This window comes from Jatropha curcas, chromosome 6 (genome assembly GCF_041381405.1).
Source record: "Jatropha curcas cultivar XTBG-Jc1 chromosome 6, XTBG_Jcur_1.0, whole genome shotgun sequence".
Lineage (NCBI taxonomy): Eukaryota > Viridiplantae > Streptophyta > Magnoliopsida > Malpighiales > Euphorbiaceae > Jatropha > Jatropha curcas.
The window spans coordinates 8,670,704-8,690,193 of NC_143156.1; the positions used below are offsets into that span (position 1 = coordinate 8,670,704).

Consider the following 19,490-nt stretch of genomic DNA (forward strand, 5'->3'; position numbering starts at 1 on the left):
ATTTTTTTTATTAAATATAATAAATCTATTTATAAATAACTCTTAATTTTAAAATAAATAATAATTTAATCAGATTATACTTAATTCTTTAATTTAAAAACATTAATTTTTTTTTGATACCCGTCGAAAAACCTCGAACGATCGTAACACGTAGAATATTTGATTGTCACAACATGTGCTTGTGTTTTTAAACCTTATCCATTACATTGCACAACCCCAATGCAATCTAACGTGTCTCTTACTGCGAACACAAAACGTCCAATCCCAATTTCCAATACATGAACTGCCAAATTCTCAGTTCTCAGCTGACGTAACACATGCTACGCTTGACTTTCTTTGCATTTACACGTGACATGTCCGAGTGTAGAATTGCACCCATAACTCGTAATTACTCACAAATTTTTACTTTTTAGTCAAAAAAATGGGAAAAATTTTTCATCAAATGTATGTACTCAGCAAATTTAATAACGTCAAACGAAATAAATAAAGATATAAAAGTTTTTCACTGAAAAAGATATTAAATAGTACTTTTTTTCATTAAACGTTAACAGCAATAAATAAATATTTTATTTTAAGTTTTTATTTACAATTTAATATTATAGTAATTTTTTTAACTTTATCCATATTTTATATATTTATTTTTTATTTATATTTAAAAAAAAATATTATAGCATATACTTTTAAAAAATAATAAATTTTAATTATTTTTTTATTTTTGTAAAAAAGCAAACATTGCTAGAAGGAGGAAATAATAATTTTGGTAATGTTTTCGATAAATTTTGGTAATAATTATTTTAAACTATAGTCAATAATTGATTGAATATATAAAAAATAAATATGTATCGAAGCGGAGGCAAATATTTTCTCGAGAATCACCACTTATTTGACCACCCTCTCGACATGAGTTCTTTCCCTTCCTTTCTCTTTTGCAGGAAAAGTGAGCATTAGGTTTAGCTAAATCCAATCCGAACACTTCTAATTAAAAATGACTGAATTATAAAAATATAATAATTAAATTGAATTATATAAGTAGTTGAACCAAATTGAATTTTATTATTAATAAAAATTAAATTGGATGCGCCGAAAATAGTTGATTTCGAATTTAAATTTTTAATCAAAATTCATACATTTTTTTTTAATATTTGCATGGATGTTTAGGTCCATGTCTATTTTAACAGTGCACAATACGCTTTATTAATTCCGTTTGCTCTCGAAGGCAAAGGGTTTACCTAATCCATATTGATCAACCCCACAAGTACTGTTTGCGGCTGAATTACCTCCATTCGGGTTATATATTTTCTTTATAGAAATCAATTATTTCATTTTTTTTGGCAAAATACCGGATCAAATGAAAAATTAACCTTATTTCAAAAATGTAATTTTCGAATTTTGCTGGACAGCTCAGTCAAACCAAATCGAGAAGCACCTACCGGGTTGGCTTTTTCATTTAGAATCTACGCACCGCTAACTTCTCAAATCCTTCAGCAACAATTCCTGTTCCTTTCCTTCACTGTTGGTCTTTCCTCACTACCCAAATCTGTCTAGTTAGAAAAAAAATTCATTTGAAAGCTTATAGTCAACATTCTAATAGAATTGTAAATTGATTGAGATTTCTATTAATTATGAGCTGTTGACTATAAATTTCAGCTAAGTCATTTTATGTAATTATTGGTTGCAAACAACTGAACCAGACATTAATTCGTTTTCATTGTTGTAATCGATATGTTGTCATCGTACCATTTTTTGTTGTTATTCTTTTTCTAGAGAAGTAAGAAAGATATGCATTACGAAGATAGGATGGAAGATCCAATGAAAACCAAACAGTTTTTGAGAAGATACAAAACTTAAAAAGAGAGAAACTGAAACTGAAGTAAGAAAATGGAAAACTAAAATATGCCCATCAATTATGTTAGGATAATTGATGATAACAGCTCAACTCTTGAATTAAAGTATTGAAATCAGAGCAAGAAGATCCACCTTCTTCAACAGCTTGTCTTGCCATCTCTCCAAGCTTCCTTGCTCTGCTTCTCATCTCCTCTGCTTCTTCACCTTCCATAACTCTACTAATTGCCTTCTCTATAGCTTCACTTTTAACATAATCCCCATGCAACCTAACCCATTCCTTGGCACCAACACCAATCCCAATTTTCAGAACTTCAGTCACTAATTTCTCATTATAGAATTGCTCAGCTGACACAGGCCATGTTACCATTGGCTTCCCTGCACTCACGCCTTCAAGTGTAGAATTCCATCCACAATGAGTCACAAATCCTCCTGTTGCTTCATGTTCAAGAATCAACATTTGTGGCGCCCAACCTCTTATGATAAGTCCTTTCCCTTCCATTCTCTTCTCATATCCTTCTGGCAACCATTCTTGTTCATTTCTTTCACTATTCTGGTTTCTCCTCACTACCCAAATGAAATTTTGTCCACAAGCTTCTAGAGCTATTGCAATTTCCTTAAGTTGAGAGTCAGTGAAACTAGATACACTTCCAAAACATATGTAAATAACAGAATTCGACTTCTTGGAATTTAACCATTTCAAACACTCATGTTCATCAATGGAAGCTTCTTTTCCTCTTTGTGCTTTGTCTTCCATTCCTCTATTGCATAATGATACTGGGCCTATATGCCATGCTTTTCTCCCCAGAACATTTCTGTAGTGATCAGCATAAGCTTGCTCAAGCTCGTAGAAACTGTTTACAACTACTCCAAAGCTCTTCAACTCTGACTCTTTAGATGCTTTAATCATCTTAGTAAAATTATTTTCAGCTTCTTCTCTAAAAAACACGGGGAGTTGTTTTCTTGTTATCTTTATTTCTCCTGGAAGATTTGGAATGACAAACGGCTCTGAATCTGATAAAACTTTTTTGTGTGGCTCATATAGCCTAATAGATTCCCCGGCGCACAAAGAAAAGAAACTAGTGCCATGAAACACTAATCTTGGAATTCCAGATTTGGCAGCAGCATCAGTAGCCCAAGGAAAGAACATATCAGCCACAAGACAATTAGGTTTGAATTCTTGAAGGAGCTTTTCAAGGGGTTCTTCAAGCTTAGCAGTGGCTAACCAAAATCTGTCCATAATGTCTTGACTATTATCATATGAAATAACAGAATCTAAATTTTCACAACCTTCTGGTAGTCCGGCTTCAACTGAAGGGAATTTGAGGATTTGAATATTGATATCGAAACCCAAATCTTTTGTTCGTTGGATTGTTTTGGAGATGAGAGGTTCATTTGCAGGAGTAGTGATTATTGTTGTTTTATGGCCTCGAAAAGCAAATAGCTTTGCCATGTCTACTGTTGGTATCACGTGGCCATGAGCCATGAAGGGGAAGAAAGAAATGTGCAGTTGTTGATGACCCAAATTACCCATATGGATTATTGAAAAGAACAGAGGATTTGGAGCTTTAGAACCAAAAGAAAGAAAAGAATGATGAAACTAAAGAAAAATGCTTTGTTTTCCAATGCATATATGTGATATTTTTTGCGTGTGGAATATTTGATTGTACCTTCTTGATTGAATAGAATATTCCAGCCTGGAGTCTTCAATACCTACACGTACGTGTTTGCATTCGTCATTCTTGATATATACGGTAATGGAAAGAAGTTTCAAGAGGGTTTTAAGCCATGAAACTTATCCTAATCTAAATCTACTACTTCTGTAGTTTGGTAACATGAAAATTTCTGGAACAGTAATATTTTATTTGGAAAACTGATTTCTTGTTGTTTTCTCGTTTGGGTGTTACAGTTTTACAGATCTGTAGATTTTGGCAGAACCAAAAAATGCTGAATGGAGAAATTCTTGGACCAATCACTTTCAGGGCAAGGAAAGGTTCTCCTCAAAAGTAAATCTAATTTAGGGGAATTGAACCCAGCTGGAGTAACTAGGATGAACCACTCAGGCGAGCTTATCAGTACAGCAACGGTATGTCTAAAAATTCGGTTAATATACCCGATCCTTAGTAAATATTTAATAATTTGTTGAACAAAAATTAATTCAATTGAAATGGGCAAACCTCATCCTTAGTAAATATTTAAGAATTTATTCAAAAAAAGTTAATTCAATTAAAATGGGCAAAGGTTTTTTTTTTTGGGTACGACAAGGAGATTTAATTTTTTCGCATCTTAGAAAGTAAAGATTTTTTACTTTTTCAGCAAAGTGCGCTTTCCGAAGATTGAACTTGTGTCCTTACCCTTATAGACATTGAAGTCGTTAACCACTTCAACGATCCCTAACCAACACTATGTTGGTAATGGACAAAGACATTTTACATTAGAAAATTAAAGTTGAATCATTTTTAAGTTATAAATAAAAAATTAAGACACCATAATATGCAATATGTGTTAAGTTTAGGGACTATATATGAAATTAACTCTATTGTAGGATGATAAAACGATTTGGGGAAGGGCATTTACATTTGATGAAACTATGGAAATTAGTTATACCAGGATGTATTCATATGTTGTTGAGATATTAGTGGGTTAGAATCGCTGATTTAAAATTCTTTCATCCTTAATTCAATTACAAATTTTCTTTTATTTATCGACAAATTTAACTTTCTTTCCTATTCCACCATAAACCTTAACTCAATCCTATCTAAATTTCAAGACTGAAAATTAATGAAATTAGAGGCATGAACCCAATTATTTTCTCCATTATTTACACTAAGGTCCTAATCATGTGTTGAAAATAGTTAAACTTCGAAGAGTTTATAGACTTAGCATTACAACAGAAAATTTAGCTGAGCAAATCAAGACCGTTCGACGATGTCAAGAAAAGTTTAGAAAAGGCTAACACAAAGTACAAAGCAGCAGTTGATCGATATAGATAGAAGATTCAAGTTTTTGAGGTTAGACATGAGGTTATGGTGTTTCTTAGCAAGCAAGAATTTCTTAATTTTGATTTTGTGGAAGCTGATTATGGGGCATCCAATCTATTTAGTTTTCTTGTCTTCCAAGTGCTTTTAAGGTGTAAGTTCTTATCGAGTATTTTTCTATCCAAGTGTTTACCTATTAGTTAGAATTTTTTATTTTACATATTTTGCTATTTAGCTAGTTTTTCTTAATTTTAGTCTTCTTCCTTATTTAACATATTTTCCTTAATTTTAGTATTATTGTTATATTCCCTATAAATTAACATGTAATGCTGTTGATCTTTATGCATGCATTCAAGGATAATATAATTTTCTCCTCAAATTTACCTAAGTTCTTGTGTTTGAAACTTATTGTTTTAATTGGTGTATCGACGCTACTCATTTCTAAACAAGTTATGATTAGGACATGTTATAATTGTCTCAGAAGATAATGCTTATTTGGGAGGGAAGGGGAAGCAGCAGAGCAACAGGTAATTTTTTACTGTAAAAAGTAAAATTATTAGGGTTGGTTTATTTATAAATATCAATAAAATCAAGGGAAAAGAGAAGCTGAATTTTAGAGATGTTTGTTTTTTCTTTTATCATCACTAATTATTTCCTTTTTTGGACAATATTAAACGTCCCTAAAGTGGGAATGAAGGTATTAGAGTAAATATGGCTTCTTAGTCAACCGCCTTGAGTTTGAAGAAGGGTATTGGAGTAAATTAGAATTAGGCCAAATACCTAAATACATCTCTTAACTTTAAAATTTTAATCTTGTGGTACTTTGAACTTTGTAAATGACCTATCATGCACTTTAAACTTGCAAATTTTGATAACATTACACATATTTTCATACTAATAGCAATAGTTTTTAGGTTTTTGATTTTTATATGCAAAATATTAATTTAAAGTGTAGTTAGCATAGTTTCTGAAACAATAATTTTTACATTTTTCAACTATATACTAAGTGTTTAATTGCTCTAATTTTATAAGCTGAAGTGTTTAATATATGTAATTTTATAAGTCAAAATATTTAATAGGCCAAAGTAAAAATTAAAAGCGCTACAAAATTAAAATAATAAAATTCGAAAGTAAAATTTATGTATTCAGCCATTAATATTAGCCTATGTAAATCTGGTAGGTTTTCTAATATAACCTTTTTGTGGTAAGTCAACATATAATAATCCCACTTCAGTAAGCAGTAAGAATTAACTTTGTTGTATTATCTATATAAATAGACTCACTTCTACAATTTTTTTTTTTAAATTTTTAGAACTATGAGCTATAATCCCTTTTCGACCATAGAGCGTAAGGATTTTTTGATTTCTAATAAGTTTGCTTCGTGATGATTGAACTTTTGTTCATCTTTATGAGTTAAGATCGCTTACTACCACAACAAACATCTTGTTGATACTCTCTTTTATATTTTAAACATATTTAAATATACATTTTTTTTTCATTCCAACTAGTCGGAAATTTAAACATTCTGTTAATTTACTAAATTCCTTTGTTCTACATTAAAAAAAAAGCCAATAATTTATGAAATGTAAATAATTTATGAAATTGATACATTTGATTATTGCATTTAGAGTAAGCATGGCCACGGTTCCGGAACCGGCGGTTCCGGTTCCCGAAAAGCTGGAATCGGAACCGAACAGAAATGGTCCGGTTCCAGTTCCGGTTTGGAACCGTCCGACTCCGGTTCCAGTTCCGGTTCTGATCCGATTACAAAACCGACGGTTCCGATTGGTTTTCCGGCGAATCGCATAATTTTAAATTTTAAATTTTAAATACCGGTTTAAAAAAAAAATTATGTGAACATAAAAAATTAAAAAATACAGTTAAAAAATTTTAAAATATGAAGACCGGTTAAAAAAAAAATATTTGAACATAAAAAATTAAAAAATACACCTAAAAAATTTTAAATTTTGAAGACCGGTTTAAAAAAAAATTATTTGAACATAAAAAATTAAAAAATACACCTAAAAAATTAAAAAATACTTCAATTAAATTTATTTTTTTAAAGACTTGAATTGTTGAGTGTTAAACATAATGATTTTTTAAAAAAAAAATTTTTTTTTTAAGTTTGAACATAATTAAAAAAAAAAAATGGGCTTGAACTTAATTTTTTTTTTTGTTTTAAAAAAAAATTAAGTTGTTTACTTATCCTCTTGGGGTTTAGAGGAATCAAAGCCCACGTAGTTCTTACTTACCTTATATCAATTCCACCCTTTTTACCTTAATCACTATTTGCACCACCGGTTGATGTTCCCGTTGAGGACCCATCGTATAAATCAAATAAATCTTCATTTTCTTTTGGATTTTCTTGGGCTCTTAGTTCGGCTTTGGTCCAACACGCACGCTTGTGCTTCTAATGAATCAGGTGTCATACGAGATCGTGTTTCATCAAGTATGTTACCTCCTTGACTAAAAGCTTGTTCAACCGCAACAGTGGAGACTGAAGCTGCTAAAATTTATTTTGCAAGTAAAGAAAGAATTGGAAAAGTATTTGCGTGACGACTCCACCAATCTAAAATTGGAAAATCTGCATCTGCATAATCATCACCAAACTCAAAAGAAGTTGTTAGATAATTATCAAATTCAGAAATAGAATTGGATTCCCTTGTTCTTTTTTGTCTTTGCAATAAAACTTATTGAGCAACACCAACACTAACACCACTTACCCTTTGTGTTGAAAATTGTGGAATATTAGATTGAGAAGAAGTAGAAATAGAAGTAGATGAACTAGAAACTTGAACAAATTCATTATATAATTGCATAATATTTTGTTTAACTTCATGCATTACTACATTTATATTAACATTATCTTCTACATCAAGATTTAATACATCATAATAAATAGTCAAATAATCACATAAAACATCCATTCTACATCTAGGATCAAATACAATAGCAACAAGATAAAGAGGTGGTATATTTTTAAAATAAGATAACCATTTTTTTTTCATTGAAAAAATACAATCTTCTAATAAATCATCATTTTGAAATTCTTGGAGTGCAGTAACAATATTAATACACATAGGTAAAAATAAATTAGATATGGGATAATAAACCCCACTAAATTTATAGGTAGCATCATTAAAAATTTTTAAAATATCTAAAATTTTTGCACAAATCTCCCAATTTTGTGGATATAAATTAATATCCTCAATATTATTAGTAACAAAAAAGCATAATAATTCTTTATAAGAAAAAAACTCGTTTAGTAATTCATATGTTGAATTCCAACGAGTTGGGACATCCCTTGGAAAACATTTTGGTCTTTTATTATTTTCTTTACAAAATTTAGCCCAACTTTTCATCACTTGGAGATGTGTCCATAAATATGAAATAGCTTTTTTAATTGGAGAAATAAAAGAATCAAGAATTTTTAAACCATCTTGTACACATAAATTTAAAACATGGCATGCACATCTTATATGAAAAAATTTACCACCAATATTTAGTTCACAAATTTTTTTAAGTTCAATAATTGATCTAGTATTTGCAGAAGCATTATCAAATGAAATTAAAAAAATTTTTTTTGTCAACTTATATTCATCTAAAATTGAAACAATTACTCTATAAATATTATTTGCAGTATGTTTATCATCAAAAACACGAAAACCAATAATTCTTTTTTGAATTTTCCAATCATCATCAATTCAATGACATGTAATACCCATATAAGAATGCATTTGCCAATAATCACTCCAAACATCATAACAAATTGAAACACGAATTTTCAATTGAGAAAATAAAAGCTTTAATTCTTTTTTTCCTTTATTATATAAAGAAATAATAGTTCGTTTTACAGTATTTCTTGGTACTCTTCTAGCACAAAGATTTAAAGCTTTTTGACAATAATTATTAAAACCTACTTTTTCAGCAAAACTAAAAGATAAATGTTCCATAGAAATCATTTTTGCTAATTCTTCTTTTTGTATTTTTTCAGAACATTTAAATAAAGAAAGGTTAAAAGCGTACCCGAAAATTTGTTGTTGAGACCGATCAACTCCTATTTTTGTTGGATGTTTTGTCTCCAAATGCTTCCAAAATGATCCATAGCCGCCCGCTTGTTTAAATTTATAAGATTTTCCACAATAATTGCAAATTATATCGTACATTTTCTCACCTTTGAATTTTTTTTGTGAAATGAATGGAGAATATGTCGGAACTTTGTCTTGCTCTTGTAACAATTTTTGCTCGTTGCTCGTTGCTCTTGCTCTTCATCTTCTTGAAATTGCTCATTAAATTCGGATTCTTGAGTTGGAATATCCAAATTTTCATTTGAAAAACCCTCAAAATTAAATTGGTCGGGAATCATATCATAGATGTCGTTTGTAGGGATAGATGATTCTCCAATTTTTCCCTTGCCCTTACCCGAATTTGAGTTTCCTCCACTTGCCATTATATGATAATAAAATATAATTTGGAAAATTGAATAAAAAAAATTAGAGAGAATAATTACTTAATAAGAGAGATTGTGGAGTAGAGAAGAATAAATGAATAATATAGAGTAGAGTGTAGTATATTGTAGAGAGAGTAAGTAGAGAGTGTAGTATATTGTAGACAGAGTAAGTAGAGAGAGTTGAGATTTTTTTGTAATGAATTTGTAAATAAAATGAGGTATTTATAATAAATCCAAAAATTCATTTTTCCAAAAATACCCTTAAAATTAGTCGTTATGTAACCGTTTATGGCTGTTGGGAGGGGTAATTAAGACATTTCACAACAAATTAAAAAAAAACTGCAAAAATCTAACAGTTACAACGGCTAGAACCGTCGGTTTGAACCGGTTTGAACCGGCGGTTCTAACCGGACGGAGAACCGGCGGTTCCAGTCCGGTTCCGACCGGTTCTCTGGAACCGCCGGTTTCGGTTCCTTATTTGCTGGAACCGGAACCGAACCGGATTTTTCCGGTTTCGGTTCCGGTTCATCCCGGTTCCGGTTCTCACTGGTTCCGGTTACAGTTTCGGGCAGGTTCGAACCGATGGTTCCGGTTCCCGGAACCGTAATATGGCCAAGTCTAATTTAGAGTGCGTTCAGCAACAACGTTTAGAGTAGCTTTTAATGTTTTGAACTACTACTTCTGTTCCATAATACTTGTCACATTTGAAATTTCACGTCTCTTAAGAAAATCATTAAATTTGTTTAAATTACAATAAATTATTGACTAAATTGATTATATTGCCCTTAATTTAATACTAATTCTATAAGAAATCCATTAAATTAAAGTAATAATTATTGGTATGTATAAAGGGAAACATGGAAAAAATATTTATTATTTATTGAAATCACAAATGTGATAAGTATTTTTGAACAAACTATTTTCTCAAATGTAACAAGTATTACAGAGCGGAGGTAGTAGTCAAAATACTATTTCTCTATATTATTGTGTTTGGCAACCTGATAAATAACGTAACTTTTAGGGATGAAGGAGGGTTTTCTAAAATGTTATCCCACCTAACAATTAGTGTTTTACTCCTATTTACTAAAATTTTTTTATAGCCCTATCCTTAATTAATTAAAATCTTTCAGGTATCACACTAGGTCTTTTTATTATGTTTTATACTTGGCTTGTTTATAATTAATAGTAAAAGAAAAAAAAAATTTATATATTTGCATTTGAACTCAAGTAAATATCAAAAATTAAAATATTGATCCCTAAATTATTAAAAAATTTTCAATTTTATTTATAAAATACTGAACTTTTTAATTTTACTCCCTTAAATTTTGAAAATTTAGGTTTAGTGAAATCATTTTTAATTCTATGGCTATAAGTAAAAATTCTAAGTGAAAATTCTAATATCTTTTTTGTCTGTTGGCTCAAGGTTTACACCCTTCTATTTTGATGAGTAACGAAATAATAAATTGAATTTATTATCATGTGTATGTGTACTAAGTCTATATGTAGGAATTTTAATTAAAATAAATTTGTTCATTGAAGACTCAAATTAATCATATATTGAAGATTGAAGATGAAGACTTTTGAAGATTGAAGACATATTGGTTAGTGTCTTAGTTATTTTTAGGATTAATTATTCAATGTTAAAATAGAAAGAAAGAATATACCTAATTAAGCTTATATTTAATTTATCTTTCTTTTAGTTTTTCAAAAATGGTATTTAAAAGATTTGCTTTAATTAAAATGTTGTTTGAAAAAGGAAAAATATTTCACAAACTCTTCTTTTCAAAATTTAAATATTTGTGTTTGTGATCTAAAAATATTTTAGTGGGAAATAAAAATTTCAAATCTTGCATTGAGCCTCTCAAAGACTAGACCCATTGCCTATTTAAGTTAATCCCACACCCATCTTCCCTCTTTTCTAAATCTGCCACCAAACAACCCTTATTCTTTCTCTCTTCTTCGTAACGTTAACTTGCTTTCATCTCCAACGGGAAGAAAAATGCAATTTGAGTATAAAACATGATTTGGTAGAAATCTTCAAGGTATGAGAGTTAAAATTTGTTCTTAATTTTTATTATTTAAATCCTCTCATCTCTCTTCCTCTTGCTTTCATGATTGTTTGCTAAAGAAAAGAGAAAATTGATTTTTATGAGAGAAATTATTTGCTCTTAATTTTCAAAATACAAATTCTCTCATCTCTGTTCTTTATCTTGCTTCATTGCATTATATCTAAGAGAAGATAATAGAACCAATTCTATGGAGGGAGATTTTCTAAACAAAACTGATTTCATATTTAAAAATCTTTCTCCTAAGCCGAACTTAGCATATCCCTCTATCTATTGTAGTTTTTGTAATCTAGAATGGATATAAGTTTTTTAATCTCAAAATCTGTGAATGACAACTTTATGTAAAGCTTGTTTGTAAGGGTTTTCAAGCATCCATCTTGTATTAGAATAAGTCTTACAAATTTGCTAGTTCTTTGAAAAAACTAGTTAAGTTTTCTAGTTCTTTAGAAAAACTAGAGTTTAAGTTTTCTAGTTTTTTACTAAAACTAGACGTTAAGTTTACTTGTTCTTTGCAAAAATAAGTTAAGTTTCCTAATTCTTTATAAAAACTAGTAGGGTTAAGTTTACAAGTTCTTTGCAAAAACTTGTGGCTTATGGTTAGCTCTAAGTGATAAGATTATTTCCGTTGTAATAGGCTTTACTTTTGCCATTGAAAAGAGTAGGTTAGTGGAGAATCTCAAGATGGATTCTTGAGTAATGAATGTAGGTGAGTTGAGTGCCAAACCACTATAAATTTTTTGTATTAGATTTCTCCTCTTTTCTTTCTCTTTGTGGCTTTGCTTGAAATTACTTACTCACACAAATATATTATGATGATATCCTTGAATATTGGTTGATCAATTGCTCTATGTGCTAAATTGTGTATACTTTGTGATTGAAATCTACTTTGTACCAAAACTGAATTTGAGTTGCAGAAATGCTTTATTTTCGATGAGCTAGAATCAGAAAAATTTCCAGATTTGATATTTTAATGAACATGTTAAATTGTTTACATATTTAAGTAATTTATATACTCTTATAATGTGGATATTCATTGAATATGTTAAATTGTTTACATATTTACGTAATTTATATGCTCTTATAATGTGGCTATTTATTGGACATTCATTTGAAAAAGGTCTTTAAAAGCCTAAATTTTTAAAAATCATAATTCGCCGCCTCTTGTCTATAGCTTATCGGGACTTATATTGTCATTTTAAATTTAAATGCCAATAAAAATACTATTTTTACTCAACATAAACATTTGATAGCTTAATAACCAATAACTATTAAATCAGCTAATAGCTATTATAACAGACCCTTAAATCCATAAATTTTGTTTTTCAATAAAAAAAATAATTTTTAATTTCTAAAAACAAGAAAAATTTTAAATTCCATAGCTTTTGTAATATCCATTGGTTTTTCATTTCATCAATCCCAACAACCACAAACTGAAATTGAAATAAGAAAAATCGAAAAAGAAAATATGCTTTATGATTTTATTAGCATATTATTCTAAATGTGTTCTCTTCTTTTCTCTAATTTCTTCACTCACGATAACAGCTCAGCTCTTGAACTAAAGCATTGAAATCAGAGTAAGAAGATCCACCTTCTTCAATAGCTTGTCTTGCCATCTCTCCGCACTGTCTTGCTCTGCTCCTCATTTCCTCAGCTTCTTCGCCTGCCATAACTCTATTAATTGCCTTCTCTATAGCTTCTCTTTTAATATAATCCCCACGCAATCTAACAATTTCCTTAGCACCGACACCAATCCCAATTTTCAGAACCTCAGTCACTAACTTCTCATTAAAGAATTGCTCAGCAAATACAGGCCATGTGACCATTGGTTTCCCTGAAGTTACACCTTCAAGTGTAGAATTCCATCCACAATGAGTCACAAATGCTCCTATTGCTTCATGTTCAAGAATCAACACTTGTGGCGCCCACCCTCTTATGATAAGTCCTTTCCCTTCCATTTTCTTCTCAAATCCTTCAGCCAGCCATTCTTCTTCATTTCCTTCACTATTCTTGTTTCTTGTCACTACCCAAATGAATTTTTGTCCAGCAGCTTCTAGAGCTATTGCGATTTCCTTAAGTTGAGAGTCACTGAAATTAGATGAACTTCCAAAACATATATAAATAACTGAATTCGGTTTCTTGGAGTTTAGCCATTTCAAACACTCATGTTCATCAATGGAAGCTTCTTTTCCTCTTTGTGCTTTATCTTCCATTCCTCTATTGCATATCGAGACTGGGCCTATATGCCATGCCTTTCTGCCCAAAACATTCCTGTAATGATCAGCGTAAGCTTGCTCGAGCTCGTAGAAACTGTTTACAACCACTCCAAAGCTCTTTAACTCTGACTCCATCGATTCTTTAATCATCTTAGTAAAAGCATTTTCAACTTCTTCTCTAAAAGAACTGGGGAGTTGTTTTCTTGTTATCTTTATTTCTCCTGGAAGACTTGGAATGACAAAGGGCTCTGAATCTGATAAAAATTTTCTGTGTGGCTGATACAGCCTAATAGATTCTCCGGCGCACAAAGAAAAGAAACTAGTGCCATGAAACACTAATCTTGGAATTGCAAATTTGGAAGCAGCATCAGTAGCCCAAGGAAAGAACATATCAGCAACAAGACAATTAGGGCGGCATTCTTGAAGGAGCTTTTCAAGAGGTTCTTGAAGCTTAGCTGTAGCTAACAAAAATTTGTCCATCATATTATCATTGTCATATGAATTAATAGAATCCATGTTTTCACAACCTTCTGGTAGTCCGGCTTCAACTGAAGGGAATTCGAGGATTCGAATATTGGTATCAAAACCCAAATCTTTTGTTCGTTGGATTGTTTTGGAGATGAGAGGTGCATTTGAAGGAGTAGTGACAACTGTTGTTTTATGGCCTCGAAAAGCAAATAGCTTTGCCATATCTACTGCTGGTATCATGTGGCCATGAGACATGAAGGGGAAGAAAAAAAAGTGCAGTTGTTGATGACCCAAACTACTCATATGGATTATTGAAAAGAACAGAAGATTTGGAGCTTTAGGGGGGAAGAAAATAAAAAGAAGAAGAATGATGAAGTAAAGAACTACTTTGTTTTTTCAATGCTTGTACGACCAAATGTTTGTGCTATTTGTATGTGAGATTTTAGATTTATTACCGTTGTTGCAGAAGAAAACTTCAGTCGTATCTTCTTGGCTCTAAATGGAATGGAATCTTCCTGTCTGGATTAATACTTAGACGTCATTGCATTTGCTCATTAATACCATGAATCTAATCCTAACAAACTACCTATTTAATTTGTTAGTGTGACAGTTTCAGGTTAATTGGAAAGAGACGATATTTATTTGGAAACCAAAATCTGAAATTGAAATATTTTTGTACAGACACAGTATCTGCAAATTTTGGAAGAAGTACATGAACCCAGAAGTACATTTTTGAAAAAATGAATGTGGTTGGATATTTAATATAAGACATGATATTTTCTTTTAAAAGAAAAGCAGTGTGAATTTTTTTTTTTTAATAAATACATATGATAATGAGATATTTGAAAATTTTATATTTTATTTTTTAATTTATTTTTTCAATATTTGATTCTATTTTTATTATAATTTAAAATATTTTATTTGGGGGAGAAATAAAAAAAGAAAAAAAAATATATTTTTATAACAAAATTTCAAATAGAATATACATAATTAAATCTTTTAAAATTTTTACTTTTAAAATTTATTTTTAAATAAAATGAACATATATATGTAGGATGACAAATAATTAAAATATTTAATTTTAAAAATATATGTAATATTTTATTCTTATATATATTGAAATATAATTATTAGGTGATATTGTAATTATAATGAATTTTAGATAAATAATAATATAAATTAAGTTGAAATGTGTGTGTATATACACACTGCTTTTATATTAATTAATCGTTATATTCATATTAATCTTATATGAAATTTTATTTTAACATGATAAAAATTTAAATAATATGACATAAAAATTATAATCAATATTTAATATTAAAAAATAAAAACGAGTAAAACTGACATAAAAAATTGAACAAGTATGAATAACGAGTATGGTCAACATGCATCGCACGTTATAAAAAGATTAATATATATAAAAGTACGAATGGTGAACATTCGGTTCCCAAAACGCCCTTACAGACTTTTAATTTTATTGGTTGATTGAAAGACAATTTAGTCTTATTTATTACATTAATATTATAAATTTAATCCCATTTTAATTAGAAATTTGACTTTAATCGTATTCTAATGTGATATCAATTTATTATTTTATTATATTAATATTATAAATTTAATCTTATTCTAATTAGAAATTTATCCTATCATACCTAGGGGTGTCAAAATGGGTTTAACACACAACACGATTCGCCTAATACATGAAATAAACAACTTAGGGTGATTTTAAATGGTTCGTGTCATAAATATGTCATCTATTTATGACACAAATATAAACGTGTCATGTCACGGGTTAGGCGAGTGGCCCATTTATTTAAGAGTAAAAATGTAATTTTTAGTGTCAAATATAAATACTCCAACTAAAACCTATTTAAAATTTATTGTTGCATTAATTTTTTTATTTTAGTCGTGAATGAAGAATCTATGCATTTTATGTATGAAAATTATTTTTAAATATGAGTTGAGTTAAACATGTTAAAATTTAAAATATTATAAGTGGATTAAGTGAGTCATATACAGGTCAACACGACCCACTTAACATGTTTATGATATTAGGCAGGTTACACGGGTTGTACATGGTCAACACAACTCATTTAATCTGTTTATAATATTAAGCGGGTTACATGTGTCGTGTTCGTGTCACCTGTTCAATCTTTGCATCGTGTTCGTGTCGACAAATTTGATACGATAATTAAATGGCTCACGTTTGTATTCATGTCGGTGTTAGGCAAATTTGTGTCGAACTCGATATGACAATTCATTTTGACAGCCTATAAAACTATATATATGTTAGGATTTAATTGCTTTTCAATATCAAAAATTTATTGCCTTTATTTTTTGCTTTTGACTATTAAAAATTATTACATTAAGCTTTTGCTAATTTGAAGTTATTGAGTTTGCAATCATGTCTTCTTCTTGTGGTAAGTATAATATTAACTTTTTCCATTTACAAAATTAATAGAATAGTTTTTATTATTTATATTTATAAATATATATAATTGTAAATTTCAATAATATATATAATGATGTGAATATGAATATGAGTAGGAAAATTTTTCAATCATGTAGCATTGTGATTATATCCTTAGATTTTCATTAATATATAAAAAATAAATATAAAATAACATTATATTAATAATAATAGGAATATATATATATATATATATATATATATATATATATATAATATTTTATATATTATTATTAAATATTATAAAGTATATATTGGATCATCATCATATTATTCCTATTTAGAAATATTCAATTTAAAATTTTAATTTTAATATATATTTATTTTTATATATTGAATTCATAGTATAATTTTTATTTAGTAATTTCCATTGTATTAGAAATTTGTGGATCCCGTTTATGTATGGCACAACCCAAAAGGGGGTGAATTGAGTTTTCTAAAAAATTAAACTTTTGAAAACAAAAATCAGAATTCTGTTACAGCGGAAATAGAAAGCGTTTGTAAGAGTTAGCTATCAAAATTAGAACTTTCTCACAAAACTTAATGCAAGATTAGAAATACTCTGTGAAAGACAATTATTGAATTTAGAACTGCTCCACAAAACTTTAAGCAATATTAGAAAACTGATTAAAATTCAAGTTGTGATTTACATTAAATATAGAAGAATAGATTAGAACTTGTTATAATCACAATGCAGAAATCTAGAGTTTTAAAGTTCAATAAAGATAAAGCTTATCCGAGTTTAGAACCATAAAATTATGAACAACTTTGCATTTCTAAAAAACTAACAGAAGTGTAAGTAAAATGGAATCAAGCTAAACTTCAAAAAATAGAAAAGATAAACACAACGATTTATAGTGATTCGGCACTAACTCGCTACATCCACTCTCCAAGACTCATCTTGAGATCCTCCACTATGTTATCTCTTTTCAATACCTAGATCTAGCCTTTGTCCCACTAGATTTTCCAAAGGTTCTAATCAACCTCAACCCTTTCTGTTTTTGCAAAGAACAGAAACTTAAATCAAGATATTAGATTCTCACTCAAGGAGAAGGTCGCTTGATAACCTATTTCACAATAACTTTTCACCTAAACTATTACATACAAGTTTTTCAAATAAAAACCTGTCTACAACAGATTACAGAATCTATATAGACAGAGAGAAATGCAAATATAGGCACAGGAAAAATAGAAATCAAGATTAGAAAATTGATTTAAAGAATATAACTATTTTTCAAAAGATATTGTTATAAAATTTTTCTTTTTTCTTAAAAATATTTGGTTAAGCAAAGAGATGAAAAGAAATAAGGGGGTTGTTATAGGTTCTTCAGCCTTTTAAGATAACAAGTTGATTAGACTAAAATAGTTACTTCATCTCGAAGTAATTAATAGGTCCTTTGTGTGTTGCATTTATCCTTAATTACTGTAATTAGCTTTCTTAATCCCCATCTCTCTCTTTAGCAAGTTGTATGTTGTGGATGTATTACACGTGTCTTTTTGCACAGGGTTATTTTGATTTCTCAATTAGAGGATCCAACGGTTCATTTTATAGTGGGCACTAGTTTCAATTTGCTTGTCCTATCACAATGTGTTTTCTCTTTTCAATACATTGGTCTCCTCATTAACCATTTGTTGAGCTTAGGTTCAAAGATCATCCCACGGACAGGATCCTCTAGGTAGGATGATTAAATGAATAGAGGCACAGTGAGTCTGTGACTTCTTGTTGTGGGTATCAGACATATCTATGCAAATTTTTGCCTTCAGTCTGACTCTGATTTTATGGTATATGACTGCTTTGCAGCTTTCTTTTATACACAGAAGAGTCTGCGGCTGGTAGGGTAGGGTCCATTTTATTCACTGTTGTTCATGTAATTCTCAGACCAAAGTTTTCACCTTTTGCCCATACTTTTAAAGTTAATTACTCTTAGAAAAAGACTTCGGGTTAATTTGAAAATCTTTTTACTTCTCAAACCAAAAGGATATGCACCTTTGGATTTTGGTCCCGGAAGCTCCAACACGGAATGATCCGAAAATAATTTTAATACTTTCTATATAAGTCTTAGACAAAATATTATTATCTCAAAATTCCGTGCCAAGCAACAGACAGAGAGATATTGGACCAAAATTGTCAAATGTTTCTGAAGTTGCACTGATTTTGTGCATAAATTTATATGGCGTATGCGATTAAGAGAGAGTTTTGAGAGATAAAAATGTTGATCCAATTTACTCTTACTCTTGAGAATCGAACTACCCACATTTTCATACAAAGAAAACGTTTTACATAGAGCGATAAAGATCTCGTTTTAGAAACTGTAATCTTTAGATTTTAAAGAAAAATTTTGACTTTCCAAATTCTAAGAGACGAAGATGCTGTTGCCAAAAATATTTTGGTTCAAAATCTTTTCTTTTAATGTAAGCGAATAAAGCAAGATTTTTGGATTTTCTTTAAAACAATTTTCGAAAATAAAAAGATATAAAAAATATTTTGTTACCAAAAATAATTAAGATAAAATTTTTTTCTTTTAGGAAAATAAACCAAAAAGATCAGGATTTGATTTTTATTATTTAAGGTAATTTTTCAAAAATTATTTTTGAAAGAGAGAAGAAATATTTGTGTGCTTATAAAAGAATATTCTCTCTATCCTACAAATTATCCTAAGATTACTAACTACCAAAAAATTCTTCAATAATCTTCATGGTCTTCAAAATCTTGGATGTGTAGGGACTTGCCTTCTTTAGCAATTTCTATATATATAAAAAAATTCAGCATAAATTAATATTAGCACATACAAGAAAATATTAAATTTATTTGTCTTGCATAATCATCATAATCTCAAGATAAAATTGATCCTTGAGCCAAAATTCAAATATATATTTTAATAATTATTCACTAGGATATTCTTATTATACTAATTAAAGAGTTTCTATTTGTATTGAAATTAGGAATTTTAATTTATAATAATAGTGATATATATAAAAGTAGAAATATGAAAGAGAAAT

The 19,490-nt window shown here is 29.3% G+C and overlaps 2 protein-coding genes across 2 annotated transcripts; both read right to left on the reverse strand.

The window, feature by feature from the left end:
* Nucleotides 1-1,780: 1,780 nt before the first annotated feature.
* LOC105646273 (scopoletin glucosyltransferase) lies at nucleotides 1,781-3,771 on the reverse strand. Its single transcript, XM_012232096.4, has one exon. It carries the CDS (start codon nucleotides 3,374-3,376, stop codon nucleotides 1,910-1,912), a length of 1,467 nt encoding a protein of 488 aa, XP_012087486.1. The 5' UTR covers nucleotides 3,377-3,771; the 3' UTR covers nucleotides 1,781-1,909.
* A 9,018-nt stretch (nucleotides 3,772-12,789) lies between these two features.
* LOC105646274 (scopoletin glucosyltransferase) lies at nucleotides 12,790-14,564 on the reverse strand. The gene has a single exon (XM_012232098.4). The coding sequence runs from the start codon at nucleotides 14,318-14,320 to the stop codon at nucleotides 12,863-12,865; it is 1,458 nt and encodes a 485-aa protein (XP_012087488.3). The 5' UTR covers nucleotides 14,321-14,564; the 3' UTR covers nucleotides 12,790-12,862.
* Nucleotides 14,565-19,490: the final 4,926 nt, after the last annotated feature.

Coding starts and splice junctions, on each gene's coding strand:
- LOC105646274 (XM_012232098.4), bottom strand. CDS start 14,320: ATGAGTAGTTTGGGTCATCAACAACTGCACTTTTTTTTCTTCCCCTTC.
- LOC105646273 (XM_012232096.4), bottom strand. CDS start 3,376: ATGGGTAATTTGGGTCATCAACAACTGCACATTTCTTTCTTCCCCTTC.